The sequence below is a fragment of the Thalassophryne amazonica genome, chromosome 12, assembly GCF_902500255.1.
Source record: "Thalassophryne amazonica chromosome 12, fThaAma1.1, whole genome shotgun sequence".
Classification (NCBI taxonomy): Eukaryota; Metazoa; Chordata; class Actinopteri; order Batrachoidiformes; family Batrachoididae; genus Thalassophryne; species Thalassophryne amazonica.
In genome coordinates this window covers 79327539-79350888 of record NC_047114.1, presented here as the reverse complement: position 1 = coordinate 79350888, position 23350 = coordinate 79327539, and the positions used below count along the sequence as shown (strand labels likewise).

Below are 23350 nucleotides of genomic sequence, written 5' to 3'. Positions count from 1 at the left end.
TGGATGGAAATCAACACCACTCACGACACAGTCTGGACTGTACAAGGTTGGTACACTTTTAATGCATCTCATTCAGCAAAATATATTACACACGTGCTGGAATAAAGTCACTCGTGATTAAAATAAATTACAGTTTAAGAAAAAAAATGCATTAAATGGTATTTTAAAAGGAGAATATTGTGGTAAAATCAGTTTTAGCTGCTTTTTCCCCAAAATTCTTTCAGTACATGTAAAAGCTAACCTATCAAAAATCAAAATGTAAGCTTGAAATTACTTGTTTTACACTTCCACACCCACAGAGCCACTCTGCCCTCTTAGTACACACAAACCACAATCATCGGCTGTGCCTCACATGGAAATTGAGTCTGCACATGGAATTCTATCACAGAAGTGGAAAGCGAGCTATTCCTATGTGGGCAGGTAATACCGGGACAGTTTATAGAGATCTCAGAACCACATTTATTAATGTCATACATTTGTCATACATTTTTGTCCTATAATTTACTAAATGGTAAATGGACTGCATTCATATGGCGCTTTTCCATCTGCATCAGATGCTCAAAGCGCTTTACACATCAATGCCTCACATTCACTCTGATGTCAGGCTGCTGCCATGGAAGGCGCCCACTTACTCTCCCTTAATATTTGTCCTATCAAGCTAATTTAAGGAATAAATAGTCCCGAAATGTCATTTTACTTTTTCATCCATATTTCCCGTAATATTTGTCCTATTGTATAATTTTTTAATGTGTTCCTCACGTAATTCTCTTAAAGAATCATATACTGAATTTTACCGGCAGCACACCAAAAAGGGGTAAATAGTACCGAAATGTTTTTTTTTTAAATGTCTTAAAAAGTTTGTCTAAAATATCAAGGAAAAAAAAATGGGTATTTTCATTTTATAAATTAATTTCTTATGTAGATGTCTGCGTCCACTCGTGGAGGATCATCTAAAAATTGAGAAATACACCACATCGAGGAAAGGGATCCTAAAAATAAACGCTCAATTAACGTCAGAGTCGTGGCTCTTTGAGCCTAAAGGAGCTTTATGGTGCTCCGTCACATGGCGCAGTCACCACGGGGGGCCAAAGGTCACCGCCGGTACAGAGTCAGTACCACAAAACGGACCAAAACGCATATGAAATTATTTAATGTGGTACCGAGATCGTAGTGGATTAAGACGTGGTACCAAGGTTGTGTGGTTCTGAGGTCTTTAATTATCTACAGGTACTTATATCTGGGGTTCTCCAGGTTTGGCACCCTGGGGTTCCCGAGCAGTACCTCATGGCGTTTTATTCTGGGAGGTATACTTACTGAATGTTGTAGAGTTATGGGGTTAAAAACCACAAAAATGGAAACAAAGATCAACATTTTCAGTTTGTACAGGGGTCAAATGTGAAAGTTGATTAAAAAAAAATGCTAAAAGTAATGCAAATTATTGGTTGAGCTAATAGGATTAATAATAGAAATAGTTTTGACTGTGCTGATTACATTGTCTCCAAAGTAATGGTCAAATAAGGTTAATGGCCACTGGATTTTATGACGTCATCCCCCAACATAACTAACCACAACCAGTTCCTTTTTTAAATCCTAGGAACTCAACAACTAATTCTCACCTAAATTGGAGCAACTTTAAATTTTAAATCCTGCACAAATTGGAACTGACCTTTTGTCACCATTTTTCACCATAACATTCTGTCATAGATAGTCCAAACTATACCTTTTTGGAATCTTTATGATCACACAAATAATGTGGTATACTTTTCAATATAAGTGAGACATTTTTTAATACTGACCCCTGTGTAATCTTTAATTGACCCCCTACCTATCTATAGCTACCACCCTAGGTTGGTCACCATATATTCTTGTGAAGGCCATGGTATACAGAGGTTGGATTTCAAGTGTTGTTTAGTTACCTTAAGTAGTGCCAATTAGGTCAACATTGGCTTCAGGTTTTTGTACCATTTTGATAGGCTGTTTTTTTTTTTTTGTTTTTTTGCTGTAATGTCACTTTTTTTATTCCCCACTACAGTTGAGGAGATTAGCAATAGTTTGTTGCAAAATTAAAAACGGTGGCATATGTTCTTAACATATGAGCCAGCTGCAACTTGTGTTACACTGATATATAGAGAAAAGATATTTACAGAAATTCTAGGTAGATTAAGAACTGATTTTATAGACAACGATGACCTCTGAGTTATTTCAGTAGTACCGTAACACTGTCTTCTTCCCACCTGCACTGAAGTGCAGATGATTGGTAATAAATATTAAATGAACGTCAAATATTATGAAATGAATACCAAAAGATAAAATATGTAGAACTTATATCTGCCAGAATAATACAGGTCTGACACAGAAGAGCACTCAAGTATAATAATCTTCAGTCTGTGTATGTGAGATGTTGACTTTGAAGTCTATTTCCTTCTGGAGTGAGCGCGTCTGTGAGCGTGTCTCAACCTGGTTCCCGAGGATAATTTGACACCTGAACAAAAAGAAGAGTTAGAGCAGATATGACCTGCACGGGATACAAACGGCTGAGCATGTACACCGCCTTCAGTGTTTGTCAAGCAAGATTTAGTGTGATGTTCAATTTCATCCAAAAACAAATCAAATTTCTATTTATCTAGTTATGTAAACACGTGTGCACACGCAAAAGCTTGGGGAATGGAAGAAACTTGATCAACTCACTTCAAGCTACATGCACGTTCAACCACACCTACTCCCAATTTCCATTATCCATCCAATAACCACTAACCATCTAGCAGGATGCAGTCAGGTCTTTGTTGCACCACATTAGACTAAAAAGCAAGAAAAAAAAAAGGCATTTGCAAAACCGAAAAGTCTATTAGGTTGTGATTCAGGTTGACAACTGTGTGATATAACCGGGGTCAAAATGCATAGAACACTGCCATCTACTGGTGCCCGGTTATATCACACAATTGTTGAATCACAACTTAACAGACTTTTCGGTTTTGCAAATGCCTATTTTTTAACAAATGAAAAAAATTACATATTTTACAAAAGCACATTTATTTGTAAACACCAACACACACGTTACATTCACTTGTTGGTTTTTACATAGAATGAATTAGTCAACTAATCAGTAGGAGCGGAGGCTCAGTTTACCCATGATCCCTTTGGGCAACTGTGTGTTAATGCTCAAATCTTCAGAATTGGTGCATTATTTTAAAATGAACAGATATGTGTTATATTTTCACTGTACATTTTAAGAGTTGACAATGTAGTTATTCTATTGGGATTAACTTGATTTATAAATCAAAACCATAAGTCAAACCTGCTTTCCTTTTCAAGACCTCTGCCTCGCAGCTGGACCACTGTATGCTGTCAAGGTAAATGACGCTTCCCTACAGCAGTGGGCAGGGAGTACACAGATAGAAGCACTGATTCATTGGCTGTGTTTGGGTTTATGATCGCCTTTGATTCTATCAGAAGCGTTGGTGGTGTTTAAACTCAAAATCGGCTTGTTAGTAGCTGAGAGTGTACCGGAGACAATACTGAAAGTTAGCGGTTAGCTGTAGCTTCCGATACGTTTTTTTGGTGGTTTATTGGTTTAGTGTTATAAAAGATAACTTTTCAGTTACCTGATTAGCGGTTATCGAAGCTATGTTTTTGGTTAGCTGTGCCCACCACTGCCAGTGGCGTACACCTAAATGTAAGTTCCTTTTCTCTTGTTTATAAATTAATAAAATATCAAATGACAAGGATCCATTTTAGGCGTTATATAAAACAAATAATGATTTTTTTTTTTTTTCATTCATGCAATGGTAAGAATATTTCCTGTGGTGTAAGATGGAACATTTCATCTTTCATCGCATGAAATATTCTTTCTATTGCATTCGTAAATATTCAGAGCACTCTGACTAAAGCTACCACCTCCAGAAGACATCCTATAAGAGGGTTGTTTGTGCACCAAAAAGAAGCTTTATTTACCAAATGGCGATGTGCCAAAGGTGGGTATGATGGGTCCTGGAGCAGCCAGGAAGGGGTTGAGAGGGCTCAAAGGGCTCTGATCTAAACCAGGACGAACACTCGCTGTGAACACAAAGTGAACATCGTTATTGCAGAGTCTTAACAGTCTGAGCACATTCACTGATGATTCATTGATTAAAACAGTGCAGTGAGGCATTTATGATGCATGAGAAAATGCTGCATTCTTAACTGGACTGAACCTGTAAATACAGAGCTGATTACAATCAATGAGGAGTTTAAATAACTACGCCAAAAAAAAGTCACATTAAAATAAACAGTCTATGAATAGAATTTTAATAGTTTGGGATTTAGTATGACAGCGGACACATTCACAGTGTGTCCGCAACAGATTTTATTTGTCAAACATTCACCTGTGGTAGCTTCTAACTGCACAGGTGACTCAGCATCACTGCGCTCTGATGAGTTCAGCTGGACATCAGGATTTGACGACCCCACAATCACTACATCTTTCACTACAACAGATGAGAGGAAAAAAAAAAAAAAGGTTTTGTTCACAAATAATCAAAATTATATTACCAGACAAAAATACAGGCCTCCATGTCTGCAGAGTTTTGTACCTTTCTCGTAGATGCTAACAAATCCTCCCTGGCAGACTTCATGCAATAGTCCTTTAAATTCTGACACGGCTGACATCACCAGGCCAAAGGTGAGTTTGGGGTCACCGTTGACTGAAGGCAACAGCGACAGCACAGGTGGAGCACAGACAGAATGGAAACTCTGCAGTGACAAATGTGCAGTGAACAAGAGAATAATGTTTGGAAGGTTAAGATAATTACAAACAAGTGAATACAAAAAAGTCGTGCATCGGCTAACTACCGGTAGGTTATTGAGTATACACAGAAATAAGGTTTTCAAAAGGACAAGTTAAATATCAGTCAGTCACATTAAAATTTTTTCTCAAACACATCAGTGTTCTAATCACTTTTTGATTGATTCCTCTCTGTGATTGATTCCTCTTGTTTTAATGGTGAGCGCAATACTAAGACATACCATTTTTCAAAGTTTTTTATTTATATATATATATATATATACACACACACACACACACACACACACACGAGGTCTGTTAGAAAAGTATCGGACCTTTTTATTTTTTTCAAGAACTATATGAATTTGAATCACGTGCGATTACATCAGACAAGCTTGAACCCTCGTGGGTATGCGAGAGTTTTTTCACGCCTGTCGGTTACGTCACTCGCCTGTGGGCTGGCTTTGAGTGAGGAGTGGTCCACCCCTCCCGTCGGAATCTGTTTGTCTGAGAACTTCCTGAGAGACTGACGCTTTGCTTGATCAAAATTTTTTCAAAAACTGTGAGGCACATCGAAGTGGACACCATTTGAGAAATTCACCTGGTTTTCTGTGAAAATTTTAACGGCTGATGAGAGATTATGGACTGTTGCTGTCGCTCTAAGGACTGCCCATGGAGCGGGACGTCGCGACGCACCCTGAGCCGCCGCTGTCTGCCTGTTTCGAGCTGAAAGCTTCCAAATTTAAGCCTCTGTTGACCCAGGACATCGTGACAGAACAGAGAACTTTCAGAAGAGGTCGGGATCAGCAGTTTATCCGGACATTCCACTGTTAAAGGAGATTTTGTAATGAAAGAAAGTGCAGACGGGTCCGCGTGTCGGGACGCAGCCACAGGAAAAACACCTCCGTTGGAAGCCTTAAGGACAAGTTGGAACATGTCCAGCTGTTAAACAATTTCTCAGATACTCAACTGAAAGCCATCAAAAGCCGCCTGGTTTTTACAAATGGTTATCAACACGGAGGTGTTTTTCCTGTGCCGCCGCACCGCGCCGGCTGCGTCCTGACGCGCGACCCGTCCACACGTCTTTCGTTAATAAAATCTCCTTTAACAGTGGAATGTCCAGATAAACTGCTGATCCCGACCTCTTCTGAAAGTTCTCTGTTCTGTCACGATGTCCTGGGTCAACAGAGGCTTAAATTTGGAAGCTTTCAGCTCGAAACAGGCAGACAGCGGCGGCTCAGGGCACATCGCGACGTCCCGCTCCGTGGGCAGTCCTTAAAGCGACAGCAACAGTCCATAATCTCTCATCAGCCGTTAAAATTTTCACAGAAAACCAGCTGAATTTCTCAAATGGTGTCCACTTCGATGTGCCTCACAGTTTTTGAAAAAGTTTGCTCAAACAAAGCGCCAGTCTTTCAGGAAGTTGTCAGACAAAGAGATTCTGACGGGAGGGGTGGACCACTCCTCACTCAAAGCCAGCCCACAGGCGAATGACGTAACCGACAGGCGTGAAAAAACTCACGCATGCGCACGAGGGTTCAAGGTTGTCTGATGTAATCGCACGTGATTCAAATTCATATAGCTTTTGAAAAAAATAAAAAGGTACGTTAGTTTTATCACAGACCTCGTATATATAGTAGTGTTCAGAATAATAGTAATGCTATGTGACTAAAAAGATTAATCCAGGTTTTGAGTATATTTCTTATTGTTACATGGGAAACAAGGTACCAGTAGATTCAGTAGATTCTCACAAATCCAACAAGACCAAGCATTCATGTTATGCACACTCTTAAGGCTATGAAATTGGGCTATTAGTAAAAAAAAAAACAGTAGAAAAGGGGATGTTCACAATAATAATAGTGTGGCATTCAGTCAGTGAGTTTGTCAATTTTGTGGAACAAACAGGTGTGAATCAGGTGTCCCCTATTTAAGGATGAAGCCAGCACCTGTTGAACATGCTTTTCTCTTTGAAAGCCTGAGGAAAATGGGACGTTCAAGACATTGTTCAGAAGAACAGCGTAGTTTGATTAAAAAATTGATTGGAGAGGGGAAAACTTATACGCAGATGCAAAAAATTATAGGCTGTTCATCTACAATGATCTCCAATGCTTTAAAATGGACAAAAAAAAAACAGAGACATATGGAAGAAAACTGAAAACCATCAAAATGGATAGAAGAATAACCAGAATGGCAAAGGGTCACCCATTGATCAGCTCCAGGATGATCAAAGACAGTCTGGAGTTACCTGTAAGTGCTGTGACAGTTAGAAGACGCCTGTGTGAAGCTAATTTATTTGCAAGAATCTCCCGCAAAGTCCCTCTGTTAAATAAAAGACGTGCAGAAGAGGTTACAATTTGCCAAAGAACACATCAACTGGCCTAAAGAAAAATGGAGGAATATTTTGTGGACTGATGAGAGTAAAACTGTTCTTTTTGGGTCCAAGGGCCGCAGACAGTTTGTGAGACGACCCCCAAACTCTGAATTCAAGCCACAGTTCACAGTGAAGACAGTGAAGCATGGTGGTGCAAGCATCATGATATGGGCATGTTTCTCCTACTATGGTGTTGGGCCTATATATCGCATACCAGGTATCATGGATCAGTTTGGATATGTCAAAATACTTGAAGAGGTCATGTTGCCTTATGCTGAAGAGGACATGCCCTTGAAATGGGTGTTTCAACAAGACAATGACCCCAAGCACACTAGTAAACAAGCAAAATCTTGGTTCCAAACCAATAAAATGAATGCCTCGCAGATGTGAAGAAATCATGAAAAACTGTGGTTATACAAATAAATACTAGTTTAGTGATTCACAGGATTGCTAAACAAGCAGTTTGAACATAATAGTTTTGAGTTTGTAGCGTCAACAGCAGATGCTACTATTATTGTGAACACCCCCTTTTCTACTTTTTTTTTTAACTAATAGCCCAATTTCATAGCCTTAAGAGTGTGCATATCATGAATGCTTGATCTTGTTGGATTTGTGAGAATCTACTGGTACCTTGTTTCCCATGTAACAATAAGAAATATACTCAAATCCTGGATTAATTGTTTTAGTCACATAGCACTACTATTATTATGAACACTACTGTATATATACACACACAAATGTACTAATCTGGGTGATCCTGCAGTGCATATGTTGGTGTAACTTGTATACCAAATAATTAATTCCTGGGAAAGCCCGATGGACTCACATTTTTATTGTTGTGTTTCCAATGCTGTGGGCCAGCAGTTCATGTTCATCTGCATGAAATAACATCCCATATCTTGTCCATCATATTTATTTGTCCATCTTGCTTATTTTTAGGATTTAAGAGTCCTTATGGTACACACCACAAGCTGAGGACTTCCTGAAAAAAATCCACTGCTCACGTCCCCATCTGATGATTTCTTTTACCCAAACTCCAAGAAATAACATGTAATATGTTGTGCTACACATGTTTATTATGCCCATCTTGCTTATTTCTGGAATTTATGTTAAGTAACAAGACACACTGTGATGTAGACATGTGCTACATCGAGCTCCTATCCCTTATTAAACTCACCCCCCAGTGAAAATGCTGTGTGAAAAAGTGAGTTCCACATACAGAAAAAAGTATTACTTATACTCCTTTGCAACTTGTACTCCAGAAAATCCGGTAGTTTCACATACTGCTGCTATGCACATGTATTTATTTTATAGGGGAGGTGATGGTCTAGTGGTTAAGCATTGGGCTTGAGACCAGAGGATCCTTGGTTGAAATCCCAGCCTGACCGGAAAATCACTAAGGGCCCTTGGGCAAGGTCCTTAATCCCCAGATTGCTCCTGGTGTGTAGTGAACACCTTGTATGGCAGCACCCTGACAATGGGGTGAATGTGAGGCATTATTGTAAAGTGCTTTGAGCGTCTGATGCAGATGGAAAAGCACTATATAAATGCAGTCCATTTACCATTTATTTATTTATTGATTGATTTGTACAGGACTTTGATCAACAGCAGTCAATATGTTATTATATAAATAAATTAGACTGACTTTGATTAGTGGTGCAAGATGTTTTAAGAAATATGGCCAGCTCAAGTATTTATTTCACCCGTTGTTCTTGTTTATACACTATCAACCCTGCACTAGTCTTGGAAGACAGATCCGTTAAGTCTGCTCACAACATATTCACAGCTTCACCATGTAACTTTAAAGTTAAGAAAAACATAGTTTAAGTTGTTTCAGAGCTCTACTGCATGTACCATTAATATCACTGATACGATATTTTGGACCAACATTGGTGTGATACTGGCCAGGGATCAGATATCGGAATTTAAAAAATAAATAAAAGTAATTGTATCCAATCCCATCCAATTCTTCCACTGCGTATCTCAGTCACTTGTGGGCCAAGTATGTTCTTCTTCAGGGAAGGACAATATTTGTTTCACAGGTTAAACTGATGTTTAATTCGATGCAAGGTTAGCAAAGTACATCCAGACAAAATTATTTATTAAGAAATTAGTATCTGTAGTATAATCGGGCATGAAAAAGTGGTGCCTTTTATTAATATCCACACATTTCCTTTATACCAAGTGGCAGGGAAAAAGGAATCTCCCATGTGACACAACTGTCAAAAATGAGTGGAGCCTGATAAAGAACACGTGTGTTTGTCATTTTTAACAGACTAATAGTAGAGAAACTTGAATCTTCGACTGGACTGGGTTGCTTGACGCGAGGACGTTTCTCTTCAAATCGCAGAAGCTTCCTCAGCTAAAATTCTTGCTCTGGTAGTCTGACTTCTGTCTTGACTCTTGTAGAGAAGAATAACATAAGCCACAAAAGCTGGAGTTTTAAACCTAACCAGACCCCTCCTACCGAGAGGCAGACTGCTATAGGCTAGTGACTGAACAATAGCTCTAATTAGCACCTATTGTGCTCTAGTTAGCACCCTCCCAATGACAGGGCAGCTGTCCCTCCTAATGATGGGACGGATGCCTCTCCTGGCGGCTCTCTTGATGACGTGAATGACTCATTACCATGAACAAAAGACTGAAACTGCTTTGACCTGAGTACCCCATTGTAAACAGGGGACAAAGCGTGTTTCAGACCCCCTCCCCGGTTAAGGCTGGGTTTCAGCTGTTTCACATAAAATGCCTCCTTCACTCCTCTCTCAAACCATTTCCTTTCTCTGGCTAAGATTTTAACTTCCTTGTCCTCAAATGTGTGGTTAGTGTCTTTAAGGTGGAAATGAACTGCAGACTGAGGTAGGGCTGTGCAATTAACCGAATTTCGATTGCAATATCGATATTTGTATCAAACGATCTCCAAACTCATATAATCGAGTGAAACGATTTAAGGGCCTTTCATCAGGCCAATCCGTCAACGTGTCCCAAGACGCATGACGTCAGACGCGTCGCTTCGGAAGCGGCAAGGGGGCAGAGATTGTGGCTACGTCACACACTGGCTGTTTCCACAACCTGAAAAAAGTTCAGCGATTGCCTTCTTGAATTTGCGTCGCCTGAACCACAAAAAAAGCTTTAAAAAACAGCAGTAGAATGATTCTCCCATCACCCTGCTGGGAGAAGCTTTTTTCAGCTACTTTTCAGAGTGACGCCGACCAAGGGAGGACTGATGACTTGGTGGGATATCGATCGAACCGCGACAGCGGGCCGAACCGCACGGAGAAGCCGGCCTTCAGGCATCATTCCTGGGCAGAGCGAGGCAGGCAGCCGGAGTGATGGAGCAAACCCACTCAGTCCGAAATCTCACACTTTTTGGATATATGCGAAGTCCCAGTTTGCCCAACGGAGTTTAGTTCTGCAGCTTTATCTAGGTGAGAATAATGTAAAAATAAAACGTGACGTTTACTGAACTGCTCTGAAGGTTTAATGATTGGCTTACATTAGCTTAGCCTTTTAGCATAGTTGATCTGAGTGAACGCTTTAATTTGTAAATGGTTCAGTCTTTTTTATTTTTACCAAATAAAGCTACAGCTTTTTTCAGACACCACAAAAGCTCAACTTTAAATAACTTATTTTTTCAGGCGTTTTTTTTTTTTTTTTTCATCGTTTTCCCCCCTTTTTTATATATAAACTGTTTAGTGTTTCTTAATATTTAAAGAAATATTTTTATTTGTCCTAATCAGGAACATTTGCTGTGCAGACAACCAAACTTCCACTGATGAGCTGAACACCACGAAGTCCGGTCGAAAGAAAACATCTCTGCTCTTCAAAACGGGACAAAAGTGTCTTTCAGCAAAACCACCAGAGTTCAAAGCTGCAGAAGAGACCTTCATCTGGTCCCAAGAATCCAGCATAACGTCACCTGCTTCTAAACAAAAGGCTCTTTCAACAGCAACTATTTTATTATTTTTAAAAAAGATGTTTCATTTTATATTTTAACAATAAATGAACGAATCATTAAAAATGTCCACGAATCAAAGTCCAAAGACATTTACACAGGTAGAAGCTCTCCACTTATTGTGCTCAAATTCATATTTTAGAAATGACTGTCCTGATAACATTAAAGGCAATTACATATTTTGGCGAAATTACAAGTTGAAATGACCATTAAAAAAAATTAATCATGATTCATGAGGTTTATGTCACAGAAATCCTACTTTACAATCACACTACAGTCATTGTTAAATTATTTCCTGTTGCATTTATAATAAACATTTGCATTTATGTACAGTATCTGTTTTTCTGGTTGAAATGAGATACAAATAATCTACCAGACTTAAAAAAAAATGTACAAATTTCCATGTTATTTTGTCTAAAAATAAATGTCCGAGGTTCCTTATGTTAAACAAGAAATTATCTAATCTGAAATAACAGGTGGTTTTAATTTACAGATGAAAGGTTTCTAAAGAACCATTTGATTTATTTAGCTATTTTAATTACAAGTGTTCTAAACTTTTTTTAAACAGTAATCAGAAATTCTGAGGTAAACAAACAGCAAAAAAACATTTCCAAGGATTTTTCTTCAGAAAACTGCTCCATAAATGAGCAGTCCTGTGACACGTCTAACAATTTTTTTTTTTTTTTTTTTTTTTTTTTTTTTTTAAGAGTGAGAGAAATGCTGAATAAATGCATTGTGTAACTAAAAAAAAAAATAATCCTTTGAATAATCGTGATTTCAGTATTTACCTAAATAATCGTGATACTGATTTTTTTTTTCCCTAATCGAGCAGCCCCAGACTGAGGTCCACCGGCACCCTCTCTGCGGTGCTGGTATAGTCTTTTGTGTAATGGCTGCTTAGTCTCACCTATGTAGTGTTTGTTACAGTTTTCCTGACATCTGATAGAATACACTACATTGCTCTGTTTGTAACTAGGGATCCTGTCCTTAGGGTGAACTAATTTCTGCCTCAAGGTGTTAACAGGTTTAATGTAAACTGGGATTTTGTACCGTCTGAAGATCCTCTGTAGTTTTTCCCCTACTCCTGCTAAATAAGGGAGAGACACTCCTCTTCTTGGCTCTGTCTCCTGTCTGTCTGGTCTCTTTGTTCTTTGAGACTTTTGCACTTTATCCAGGGACCATCGTGGGTAACCACATACTGTGAGGGCTTTCCGGACATGTTGTTGTTCTTTAGCCCTTCCCTCTGTAGTTGTGGGCACCTGCAGGGCTCTGTGTTGAAGAGTCCTCATCACCCCGAGCTTGTGTTCAAGGGGGTGGTTTGAGCCAAAGAGCAGATACTGGGCAGTGTGAGTGGGTTTTCTGTAAACCCCTGTCTGGAGCTGCCTATTCTCTCCAATCATAACATCACAGCCCAAGAAGGCTAAATGGTTGTTTCTGGCATCCTCATGTGTGACCTTGATATTGGAGTCATCCGAGTTGATGTGCTCTGTAAAGGTCTCCACTTCCTGTTGCTTGATTTTAACCCATGTGTCATCGACATATCTGAACCAGTGACTGGGAGCAATGCCCGTGAATGACTCCAAGGCTCTCTTCTCCACTAGCTCCATGTACAGATTTGCCACAATGGGGGATACCCGAGACCCAATCGCACAACCATGGATCTGCCTGTAGTAATTCCCCATAAACAGGAAATACGTGGTGTTGAGACAGATCTCCAAGAGTTGGCAGATGTGGTCTGGTGTAAGTTTGGTCCTTTCAAGTAGAGATGTATCCTCCAGCAGCCTCTGCCTCACAGCTGTGACGGCCTCCGCAGTGAGGATGCAGGTGAACAACGATGTCACATCAAATGACACCATAGTTTCATCTGCATCCAGCTTAACAGACTAAGATTATTTATTATCCATCTGATACTTCCATCAAAATGTCTATGGTGCAGTTTCACTCCGTATTGTTTCTACGATTACTCGTGTCAGCCGTTTTACCTGAAGGAAATGTACATGGTCCTCATCACGAGACAGGTTGTCCAGTTCTGCCATGTTCTTCTTTAGCTCACCGATCTCCTTCTGGATTTTCTGCAGCAGCTCCTCAGCCTGATTGACAGCTGTCTTTTCCTGGGCTTTGATCAGCTCCCTCACCTCGAAACGCTTCAGCTCCATCGAGCGGATCAGCTCGGTAAAGATGCCGTTGCTCTCCTCAGCTGCTGAGTGGGCAGAACGCTAAAGGAGGACATTGTAAAACGCAACAAAGCTTCTAGGAAAACATTCAAACAGGATCACCACAGAATATATTATGAAATGTCCACATCTGCAGGACTGGGGATTGTATTTACAGTTAATATGTCTACAAAAACAGGTTTTGGCACTTACAGTGAAAGTCATAATTGCTTGTCTCAGCTCCTGGACCATCTCCTCTCGTTGCCGAATCCTCATCTGAGAGCTCTGCTTCAGCTCATCAAGCTGTTGCTGAGGTAAAAGATCAAAGTGAACCAACAACTGACAAATCTCTCAAGCAGCACTGCTGCTGCCCCTTAGTGGTCAGATTTTGTCTAACGTGATTTGGATGGGTTAAAGGGGAAATCTGACATATTTTAACCTAGGCTCTACTTTTAGATGTTTTGGGGTTCATCTTTTCAATCAGGACAAAAATGCAAATATAAGAACAGGAATTCTAACACAGTAAACCTTTTTATCACCACTTACTTGAACTGACAAAAATGTCATTAGAAATGTGTGGAAACACAGTATCGTTACAGTAAAGAAAATATGAAGCTGGCATCTTACCTTAGCCGCCGGACAATTGACCTCCATTAAGTCAGTACAAGTTGACTGTCAATGATGGGGCTCGTTGTATAAGATAAGACTTTGCCTGGTCATGATAAATCTGGGCTCGACAATAGCACTGGTCCGATGGCCCGGCGGCCTTTTTTACATGTTCCGGGCCACCACGGGCCAGTGAAGTTCATATTTCACTGGTCCGTATGGGCCAGTAAGAATTAAAATCGCTTTGGGCAGATTTATTAGTCTAATGCCGCGTTCACACCGGGCGCGATCAGATGCTACAAATTCGCGGGGGTCGCGTGGCAACGGACGCGCCTCCTTCACCCGGTGTGTCGCTCTGCTTTTGCTGCGAAAATTCGCCCCGGTGCGTCATCAAATAGGAGGAGCTTCCATTCAGCTCGCCGGCTCCGGTTGTCAGTCAAGTTAACATGACGGACCTTGATCACAGGGAGCGAGTTGTTGTGGAAAGCTGACAAACGTCATGAGACGTTCCCAATTCAGGCAGTATCATTATTTGCTGCAGGAGCTGCGTCTGGATGATGGCTGCTTTCAGCGGTCCTTCTGCCTCTGCAGGACCCAACTTGAGGACCAACTGTCCCGTTCACGCGCGCACATGTAAACAATTTTAAAAGAAAAAGAAACTCCGCTCCCGCTGCTGTGGGGCTGCTGCTCCTCCAAAAACTCTTGTCATAGTTGTGAAATAAAGGACAAAAGAGACATACGTCCTGCTCACAGGCTGCTACCAGAGACAGGACATGTTGCACCACATTGCGAAGTGCAGACAAACTTCGTCTGCAGGCGCATCTTCTGATGTGGCGCAAATTTCGCTTCAACATCGACGCGTCATTTTCGCTTAAGCAAGATCGAGCGCAGTGAATATTATGAATTTCTTGAAACCTCCTGCCCCTGGGCAGAAACCAGGAAAGCAAAGGAAAGAACAGCTATCACCCTCAAAACAAGCACAGAAGAGGAAGGCTGCTGATGCTGAATATGAGAAGAAAAGGGTGAGGAAAACTTGGCAAACTTCCTGGAAGAAAAGACGGCCATAGCTGGAGCGTGATGAGGAGAGTGTGATTGTCTTCTGTGGAACTTGTAGGGCCATGCCAGAATATGCTGACAAGTAAGTATAAGTATACCATGTCCTGGTAGACAATGTGGTATGATTTCATACGCCAGTTTAAAAGTCTAATCAGCATGCCCTTGTGGAAACCCCACGGTGACAACATTAGCAAGGGAACTTGGTTTATGAAATTTAACATATTAATTTTTGTAAATGATCAAGAAATAAAATTTATTTTTGTATTAATGTCTGAGTGTTGAAAAAAATCCTATCAGTTACCTACCGACATTTTTTTCAAAGTTTACTCACTTTAAGGTTTTTATCATGTAGTATAAGAATTTTGTTTGTTTTCAAGTGTTTTTACATTAAGGAAACCCAATTCTAATGTCTGAGTGTTGATTTAAAAAATTCTTATCAGTTACCCCCCGGTTTGGCACAGGCGTGAAAGTATGGGCCAGTGATATTTTCATCCGGGCCAGTAACTTTCAGATTCTACTGGCCCTGTGGGCCAGTGCATAAATTGCCTTATTGTCAAGCCCTGTAAATATGTATGTCATTTACTTCTGAAATGCCTTGGCATTAGCATTCAGATGCTTCAGCATTCAGATGGTTTAGTTAGGGTTTTTTGTTTTTTTGTTTTTTTTAGACCGTGGATATTGTTACGTCAACTGTAACTATGTATTAGATGGTTATTATGATGGTGGTAACGTGACAGCGTAACGTTAATAGCCCAAATAATCCAAATCTTACAGAGACACATGAACCCAAAGAATAACTCACACAAGAAAGCTGGTTGGCTGAGTTAAAAAAACAAACAAGAAGTCTTACGTCAGAGAACCAAATCCCTATCTCCAGCACTGACAGGGGAGATTCTTACCACTATACAATCAAGGAGCTAGCAAAACACTGACTCTCAGAACATCAATTACAACAGCTGCCATGAGAACAGTCTCAAGATTTAGATTTACGGCTGCCATAATTATATCCACTTATTATTTTTTAAACGTATTCATTAGTTCGATGGATTTTTATGAAAAAATATTCAGGTAAACCTAAAGCAGAGCAACCATTTTTGTAATCATTTAATCTACACACACACACCCCCACCCCCCCAATTAGTCATTTTTTGAATTAGTCACTTCATATGATGGTTAAGTGGTTAAAGAAGTAGTCGACTTGTGACCACAGGATCCTCGGTTCAAATACCTGTCACTCAGGACTGTTGGGCAAGGTCTCCAAGTTGCTCCCAGTGCATGGTGAGCACCTTGCATGGTAGTGTCCTGACATATAGTGTTAGTGAATGTGAGGTATCACTGTAAAGCGCTTTAACTATAAATGCAGTCCATTTAACTGGTTATTTCGACATTAGTCATCATTTAGATAAAATACCAGTACAACATAACCAAAAATTCTACAAATAACTTTAAAATTTGCATTCAAATATTTTTACAAATTTGACAAATCCCAAAATGCAAAATGTTTTTTTTTTTAATCAATGTCTGTGCAAAATGTGGGTTTTTTAACCATACAATGCAGTCATTTCACTATCTGCTCCACCAAGGACTATTTTGTTTTGTGTTTTGTAAAAAGTCTGGAAATTCAAACATTACTTCGGGCAATTCCAAGAGTCTTGCGCATTAGTATAATTTCGATGTGGTTCAAATTCATTTTCGGATCCGATTCGAAAAGTGCGCAGAACAAATCAACTCTGGGGAGATTCAACAGTTTGCACATGCGCAGTGGCACCTAAAACGCCTGTCAAACATTCTCCAAAATGTTGGTTTTTTTTTTTTTTTTTTAGCCCAAGTCTAAACTGTTATGTATATTTCAAACTAATAAGAGGTGAAGTTTACGTTTTGGTGTAGCGTCGAGGCTGGAGTCGCGCCTGTTGCTATGGCAGCCGGCCGGTTCTTACCTGTTTGTGTTGCATTTCTGCGTCGGCCTGCACGCTGTCGTGGCCTTTGTGCTCCTCCGTCACGCACACGCAGCAGATGCACTGGCCGTCGGTTCGGCAGTACAGGTCCAGCAGCTTGTCGTGGCGCGGACAAACGCTGTCCTGCAATTTGCCGGAGGCTGGAACCAGTTTGTGCCTTTTAAAGGCGCCGGACTCGTAGTGCGGCTGAAGGTGGAGCTCGCAGTAAGAAGCCAAACACACCAGACACGACCTGACCGCTCGGTGTTTCCTCCCGCTGCACACATCGCACTCCACGTCCCCGGCTCGGGCCAGACTCTGGTCCGGGGTCGCGTCAGCCTGCTGGAGTCCGATCCTCCTAAATCTGTCCACCACGTCGGCTAGCACGGTGTTCCTGGCGAGGGCAGGCCGGGGGCTGAAGCTCTGTCTGCACTGCGGGCAGCCGAACACTCCTAAGTAGTCGTCCTGGTCCCAGTAGTTCTGGATGCAGTCGAAACAGTAGCTGTGACCGCACGGAATAGTTACCGGAGTCTTCAACACGTCCAGACATATCGGACAGTTGAACTGGTCCTTATCGAAGGCGAACCCGGCTTGTGCCATTGTTTTAGTTTTTTTTTTTTTTTTAAGACACTAAAGTACCGCAGAAAAGAACAAGAGACAGCTGCTGTTTACAGGAAGAGACAGCAGCAGGGGGCGTGGCCTGGGGGGATTTTATTTACTTTTTTTTTTTTTTTACTCGTGACGTCGACGATTTGTATATTATTGATTGAAATTATTTGGTATTTTAAAAAAATTGCATATAACATGCATATATATATAACACTGGCCAGGACAACACAAAAAAAGCATAAAATGGATTTCCGTGCCAGAATTTTTAATATTTCTTTATTTTTAAGTTAAATGTTATTTTAATTGTTGCCACCTGTAAGTTTGTGGTCTAGTCAATGACTAGTTATATTTCAGTAAGACTAATTATACAGTTGCTTTTACTTGAATTCTTCCTCTGACTGTTGCCTGGGTATAAGGACCACAAAGAAAATTAACGCCTGTGTTGGAAGCTTTTGTGTTTTATATATATATATATATATATATATATATATATATATATATATATATATATATATAGTATAGGGTGTCCCAAAAAAATATACATTTAAAACACTTGGTTTGACCCTTAAATGCTACAAACATAATCACTTATGTTTCTTTTTTTCTTGCAGAGACCCTGAAGTTTATCCAAGCAAGACTCAGGAAAATGCCAAGATTAATCATACTACAGCTAACAAAAATTGAGTTTTGGCACCAGACCAAGAGCGTCAAACAGGTGCAGCGACTTTATGCTAGACTGACAAAATGCAGGGCCATTATTGACATTGGCATGAAAAACTTCAACCTTTCAGCTTTCTATCCAGCCATAAATTTATTTCCTAGACATATGCTTTGACCATTTTCTTTACTGATAAAATGTTGTTGGGGACACCCGATATATATATATATACATATATATACACACACAAGTCTAAAAGGGGTGGAGTTGCCAGAAGGAAGGATAGGGGACATAGAGGACAGCTACAAGTTCCTAGGAATTCCACAAGCCAATGGGAACCATGATGAAGATGCAAGAAGGTCAGCCACAACCAAATACCTTCAGAAGGTAAGACAGGTGCAGAGAAGCCTGTTCATTGGTGGGAATAAAATCAGAGTGATATGTCCTACCAGTTATCATATACCCTGCTGGGATAATAACTTGGTCACGGTAGGAGATAGATGCCACTGATGTCAAGACACAAAAATTCCTCACAATCCACAGAGGTTTTCACCCAAAGTACAGTACCGTGAGGCTCTATGAGTAACGCAAGGAAGCAAAGTGAGGATTAATGAGTGTCAGATCCACAATCCAGGATGAGACGAGTAGCACCCATGAATACGTCAGAAAGATGGCTCACCAAGATGTACCATCGACAGATAAAGGAAGTGGCTGCCATCAAGAGGCTAGAAAAGGCCGGCCTAAAGGACAGCACAGAGGCTCTGATCATGGCAGCACGAGAACAAGCCCTAAGCACCAGATCCATAGAGGCAGGAGACTACCACAGCCAATAGGACCCAAGTTGCAGGCTGTGCAAATGTGCACCAGAGACAATTCAGCACATAGTAGCAGGATGCAAGATGAGACAGTGTACACTGAGAGGCACAACCAAGTGTCTGGAATGGTGTAGTGGAAGATCTGTCCCGCATAAGGATTAGAAGTCCCTAAATCCCGAAGGGAGATGCCACTAAAGGTGGTTGAGAATGACCGCACTAAGGTCCTGTGGGACTTCAATTTTCAAACAGACAAGCAGCTGCTGGCCAACCAACCAGACATAGTGGTGGTTGACAAGGGAAAAAAGACCGCAGTTATGATCGGTGTGGCAATCCCAGCTGACAGCAACATCAGGAAGGAGCACAAGAAAACAAGTGCAAAAGGCTGAAGGAGTAACTGGAGCAGATGTGGAAGGTAAAGTCCAAAGTGTTCCCAGTGGTAATAGCACTAGAGGCTGTAACCCCCAAATTGGAAGAGTGGCTCCAGCAGATTCCAGGCACAACATCAGAGGTCTCTGTCCAGAAGAGTGCAGTCCTAGGAACAGCTGATACTGCACTGAACCCTCAAACTCCCAGGCCTCTGATAGAGGACCCAAGCTTGATGAACACAAATCCCCCCCCACTGGGCGTGAAAGGGAGGATGAGGCGATATATAGTTGTGTGTGTGTGTGTGTGTGTATATATATATATATATATCCTCTTATTGCCTAAAATAAATCCAAACTGGAAATAAATAAACAAATGAGCCATCAAGAAATTAAAGCTTTAATTATGGTCAAATTTATTTGAAATCAAATAAATATGCACAGAAATAAAAAAAAACATTGTATTGGCTTCATTTGATATTTTTCTTAAATATTTACCTTCCCTACTGATGTAATATTTGTGATATTTCACTGACTGAAATGTCACTTTTTAAAGTCAACGTTGACACGTTATTATATGATTCTAATAATATAATTGCGCATTGCGTTTGCTGAATGAAATAATCTGAACATCTGCAAGTGGGCGTTCCTCAATATGGACACGCCCACCCAAGTCTTCCACATGGGGCGGAGACGCTTCTCTGCAAGCAACCTTTCACTGTGATTGTTATGAACCAGCTCCTCCACTAGATGTCAGTATCCTAAAGAGTTGTTTAAGGCGCTACTTGGAAAGCGTCAGTGCTCCCCCGAAAATAAAATAAATCCCCACTTTCACTAATTGAAGTTTTAATGTGGAAAATGCAGCATTTGCGAGAATATTAAAGAGGGAAAGTTACGGTGAATTAAATTTTAAAATGCTTGCTTCCTCCGTTTTGCAATAAAAATGGCAATGGTGTGGTCATTTTATGTTTTAATGTGTAATTATGTGATTTTTAGTAGAATTTTTCATGTGATACATTCGTGATATTTCTTAGAGCTTTCTTGTCTTGTTCTTATGGCGTGATAGCTTTATTATAATATTTAAATTGTACAGTGTATATAATTTTACCAGTGATTAAATGTATTTTTTAAACTATCAATTGTACAGGTGTTTTATAAAATGTGTTCCTGAAACATAAAATAGAACTATTAAAAAAAAGTTGCTTTTCACACCAGTTTTTCTTGCCAATGAAACATTCTGCTTCTATGTTAATTACATACAGTATGTCTGCAGCATTAACTAGGCAATACAATAAACAGAATCACAGAGGCATAGCCAAATAGTATATCATTTTATTTAAAATGCATTCAATAAATACAAATAACAGCGTAGATGATAATCCATTTAAACAACTGACAACAAGAGCAATCCAACATTTCTGACACCTGCCAATTCAGATCCGGATCACCTCCAAAATTCAGTGGAGTCTTCCACATTTGGTGAGAATCTCTGTAGTTTTAATGTAATCCTTCAAAGCCTATATAAAGTGAAATCTTGAGCCAGAATCCAGATCACCTCCAAAATTTAATAGTCTTCCATGGCCTAATATCTATCTGTGGCAAAAATTTCATCAAAATCCATCCAGTAGTTTTGACATAATCCTGCTAAAACATAGACAGATAAATAAATAAACAAACGCCAATCATTTTATTATGTCCTTGGCGGACATAAATTGTGCAGAAAGTAAGAGTACAACACAATTTAAAATCTCAACCAATAAATCACCTTCTCAGTGCATTAACAGGAAAAATAGGCAACCTCTCCCCCCTCGTGAAAAAATAAATAATTAAAAATAAAAGTTAAATTTTGTATACATAATACATTAAAACTGAGACAAACAGTTTTCAGTGAGTCATAATAACAAAACATCCTAACAGTATTAGTCAACGGATAAACAATAAACAAGCGATGCTGATGTCGAACAGTTTGCAAGAATGAGCGAGGCCTTAACATCCACCAATCTAGGATGAAGCGTGCAGTGGAAACAAGTGTGCAACTACTTAGTGGTATTCAAACAGGTGAGACAAAGGAGACTCCACACCTGGAGTCAGCCCACACTGCATAGAATCACCCTGCATCCAGTACAGGAGGAAGTAAATTACATATGGGGCATTTTCACAGCAAAGGTTGGAAAAAAAATGTCCCACTTAAGAATATATGTATATATTCAGGAAAGGACATTTCTTTAAAACATTTGATCCTGGATTTTCACAAGTAGAAGTCATATCACACACCTATGGTCAATTTAAAGTTTCAAATTCACCTAACATGCATGTCTTTGGATTTGGAAGGAAGCCAGAGCACCCAAAGGGAACCCATGCAAACATGGAGAGAACATGCAAATTCTTCAAAGAAAGGCCCCAGGTGGGAATCGAACCCACAACCTTCTTGCTGTGAGGCAGCAATACTAACCACCAAGCTGTAGTGCTGCCCTAGTGCATACTCAGGGAAGTGAAATTTCCCACAGTTCAAATAAAAATTTATGGTCTCAGACTGGTGCAGATTTGCTGACACTCACAAATACAGGGGGCAATCTACACTCAACAAAAATATAAACGCAACACTTTTGGTTTTGCTCCCATTTTGTATGAGATGAACTCAAAGATCTAAAACTTTTTCCACATACACAATATCACCATTTCCCTCAAATATTGTTGACAAACCAGTCTAAATCTGTGATAGTGAGCACTTCTCCTTTGCTGAGATAATCCATCCCACCTCACAGGTGTGCCATATCAAGATGCTGATTAGACACCATGATTAGTGCACAGGTGTGCCTTAGACTGCCCACAATAAAAGGCCACTCTGAAAGGTGCAGTTTTATCACACAGCACAATGCCACAGATGTCGCAAGATTTGAGGGAGCGTGCACTTGGCATGCTGACAGCAGGAATGTCAACCAGAGCTGTTGCTCGTGTATTGAATGTTCATTTCTCTACCATAAGCCGTCTCCAAAGGCGTTTCAGAGAATTTGGCAGTACATCCAACCAGCCTCACAACCGCAGACCACGTGTAACCACACCAGCCCAGGACCTCCACATCCAGCATGTTCACCTCCAAGATCATCTGAGACCAGCCACTCGGACAGCTGCTGGAACAATCGGTTTGCATAACCAAAGAATTTCTGCACAAACTGTCAGAAACTGTCTCAGGGAAGCTCATCTGCATGCTCGTCGTCCTCATCGGGGTCTCGACCTGACTCCAGTTCGTCGTTGTAACCAATTTGAGTGGGCAAATGCTCACATTTGCTGCCGTTTGGCACGTTGGAGAGGTGTTCTCTTCACGGATGATGCGAAGGAGATGTGTTGCACTGCATGAGGCAAATGGTGGTCACACCAGATACTGACTGGTATCCCCTCCCAATAAAACAAAACTGCACCTTTCAGAGTGGCCTTTTATTGTGGGCAGTCTAAGGCACACCTGTGCACTAATCATGGTGTCTAATCAGCATCTTGGTATGGCACACCTGTGAGGTGGGATGGATTATCTCAGCAAAGGAGAAGTGCTCACTATCACAGATTTAGACTGGTTTGTGAACAATATTTGAGAGAAATGGGGATATTGTGTATGTGGGAAAAGTTTTAGATCTTTGAGTTCATCTCATACAAAATGGGAGCAAAACCAAAAGTGTTGCGTTTATATTTTTGTTGAGTATATCTCTGCTGACAGATTACTATTTCTGAAGCCACAATACTTGATTAGAGTTGGTAAGACAGCCACCATTTTGACATTTGTACACATGCACAGCTTAGTTTTTCTCCAATTTGCTCACCTGATTGGTCTTTCATGTGCTTCAGATTGGTTAAAAAAGTAAATTTGGTTGCACGTAGGACATTGCATCAGCCCCATTCACTTCAATGCTCAAGCTATCTATTGAATATGTGGGAAAATACAATCACGATTTAGTAAGATGGTGTAGAAAAATTCACAGACGACAAGGCAGGAAACAGTACTTTCAGAAAGTATATGGACAGAGGTAAGTTGACAAGATAAGATACGTACAACTCAGATACTTTTACTGCTGTGCACATTATA

The 23350-nt window shown here is 40.3% G+C and overlaps 1 protein-coding gene across 1 annotated transcript; it reads right to left on the bottom strand.

Moving 5' to 3' along the window:
* Nucleotides 1–50: 50 nt before the first annotated feature.
* Nucleotides 51–17459, bottom strand: ftr67 (finTRIM family, member 67). The gene is made up of 7 exons (XM_034184022.1): nucleotides 16835–17459; nucleotides 13449–13544; nucleotides 13065–13298; nucleotides 4569–4728; nucleotides 4362–4463; nucleotides 3952–4053; nucleotides 51–2482 (listed from the first exon to the last, which is right to left on the bottom strand). Exons 1-7 carry the CDS (start codon nucleotides 17429–17431, stop codon nucleotides 2415–2417), a joined length of 1359 nt encoding a protein of 452 aa, XP_034039913.1. The 5' UTR covers nucleotides 17432–17459; the 3' UTR covers nucleotides 51–2414.
* Nucleotides 17460–23350: the final 5891 nt, after the last annotated feature.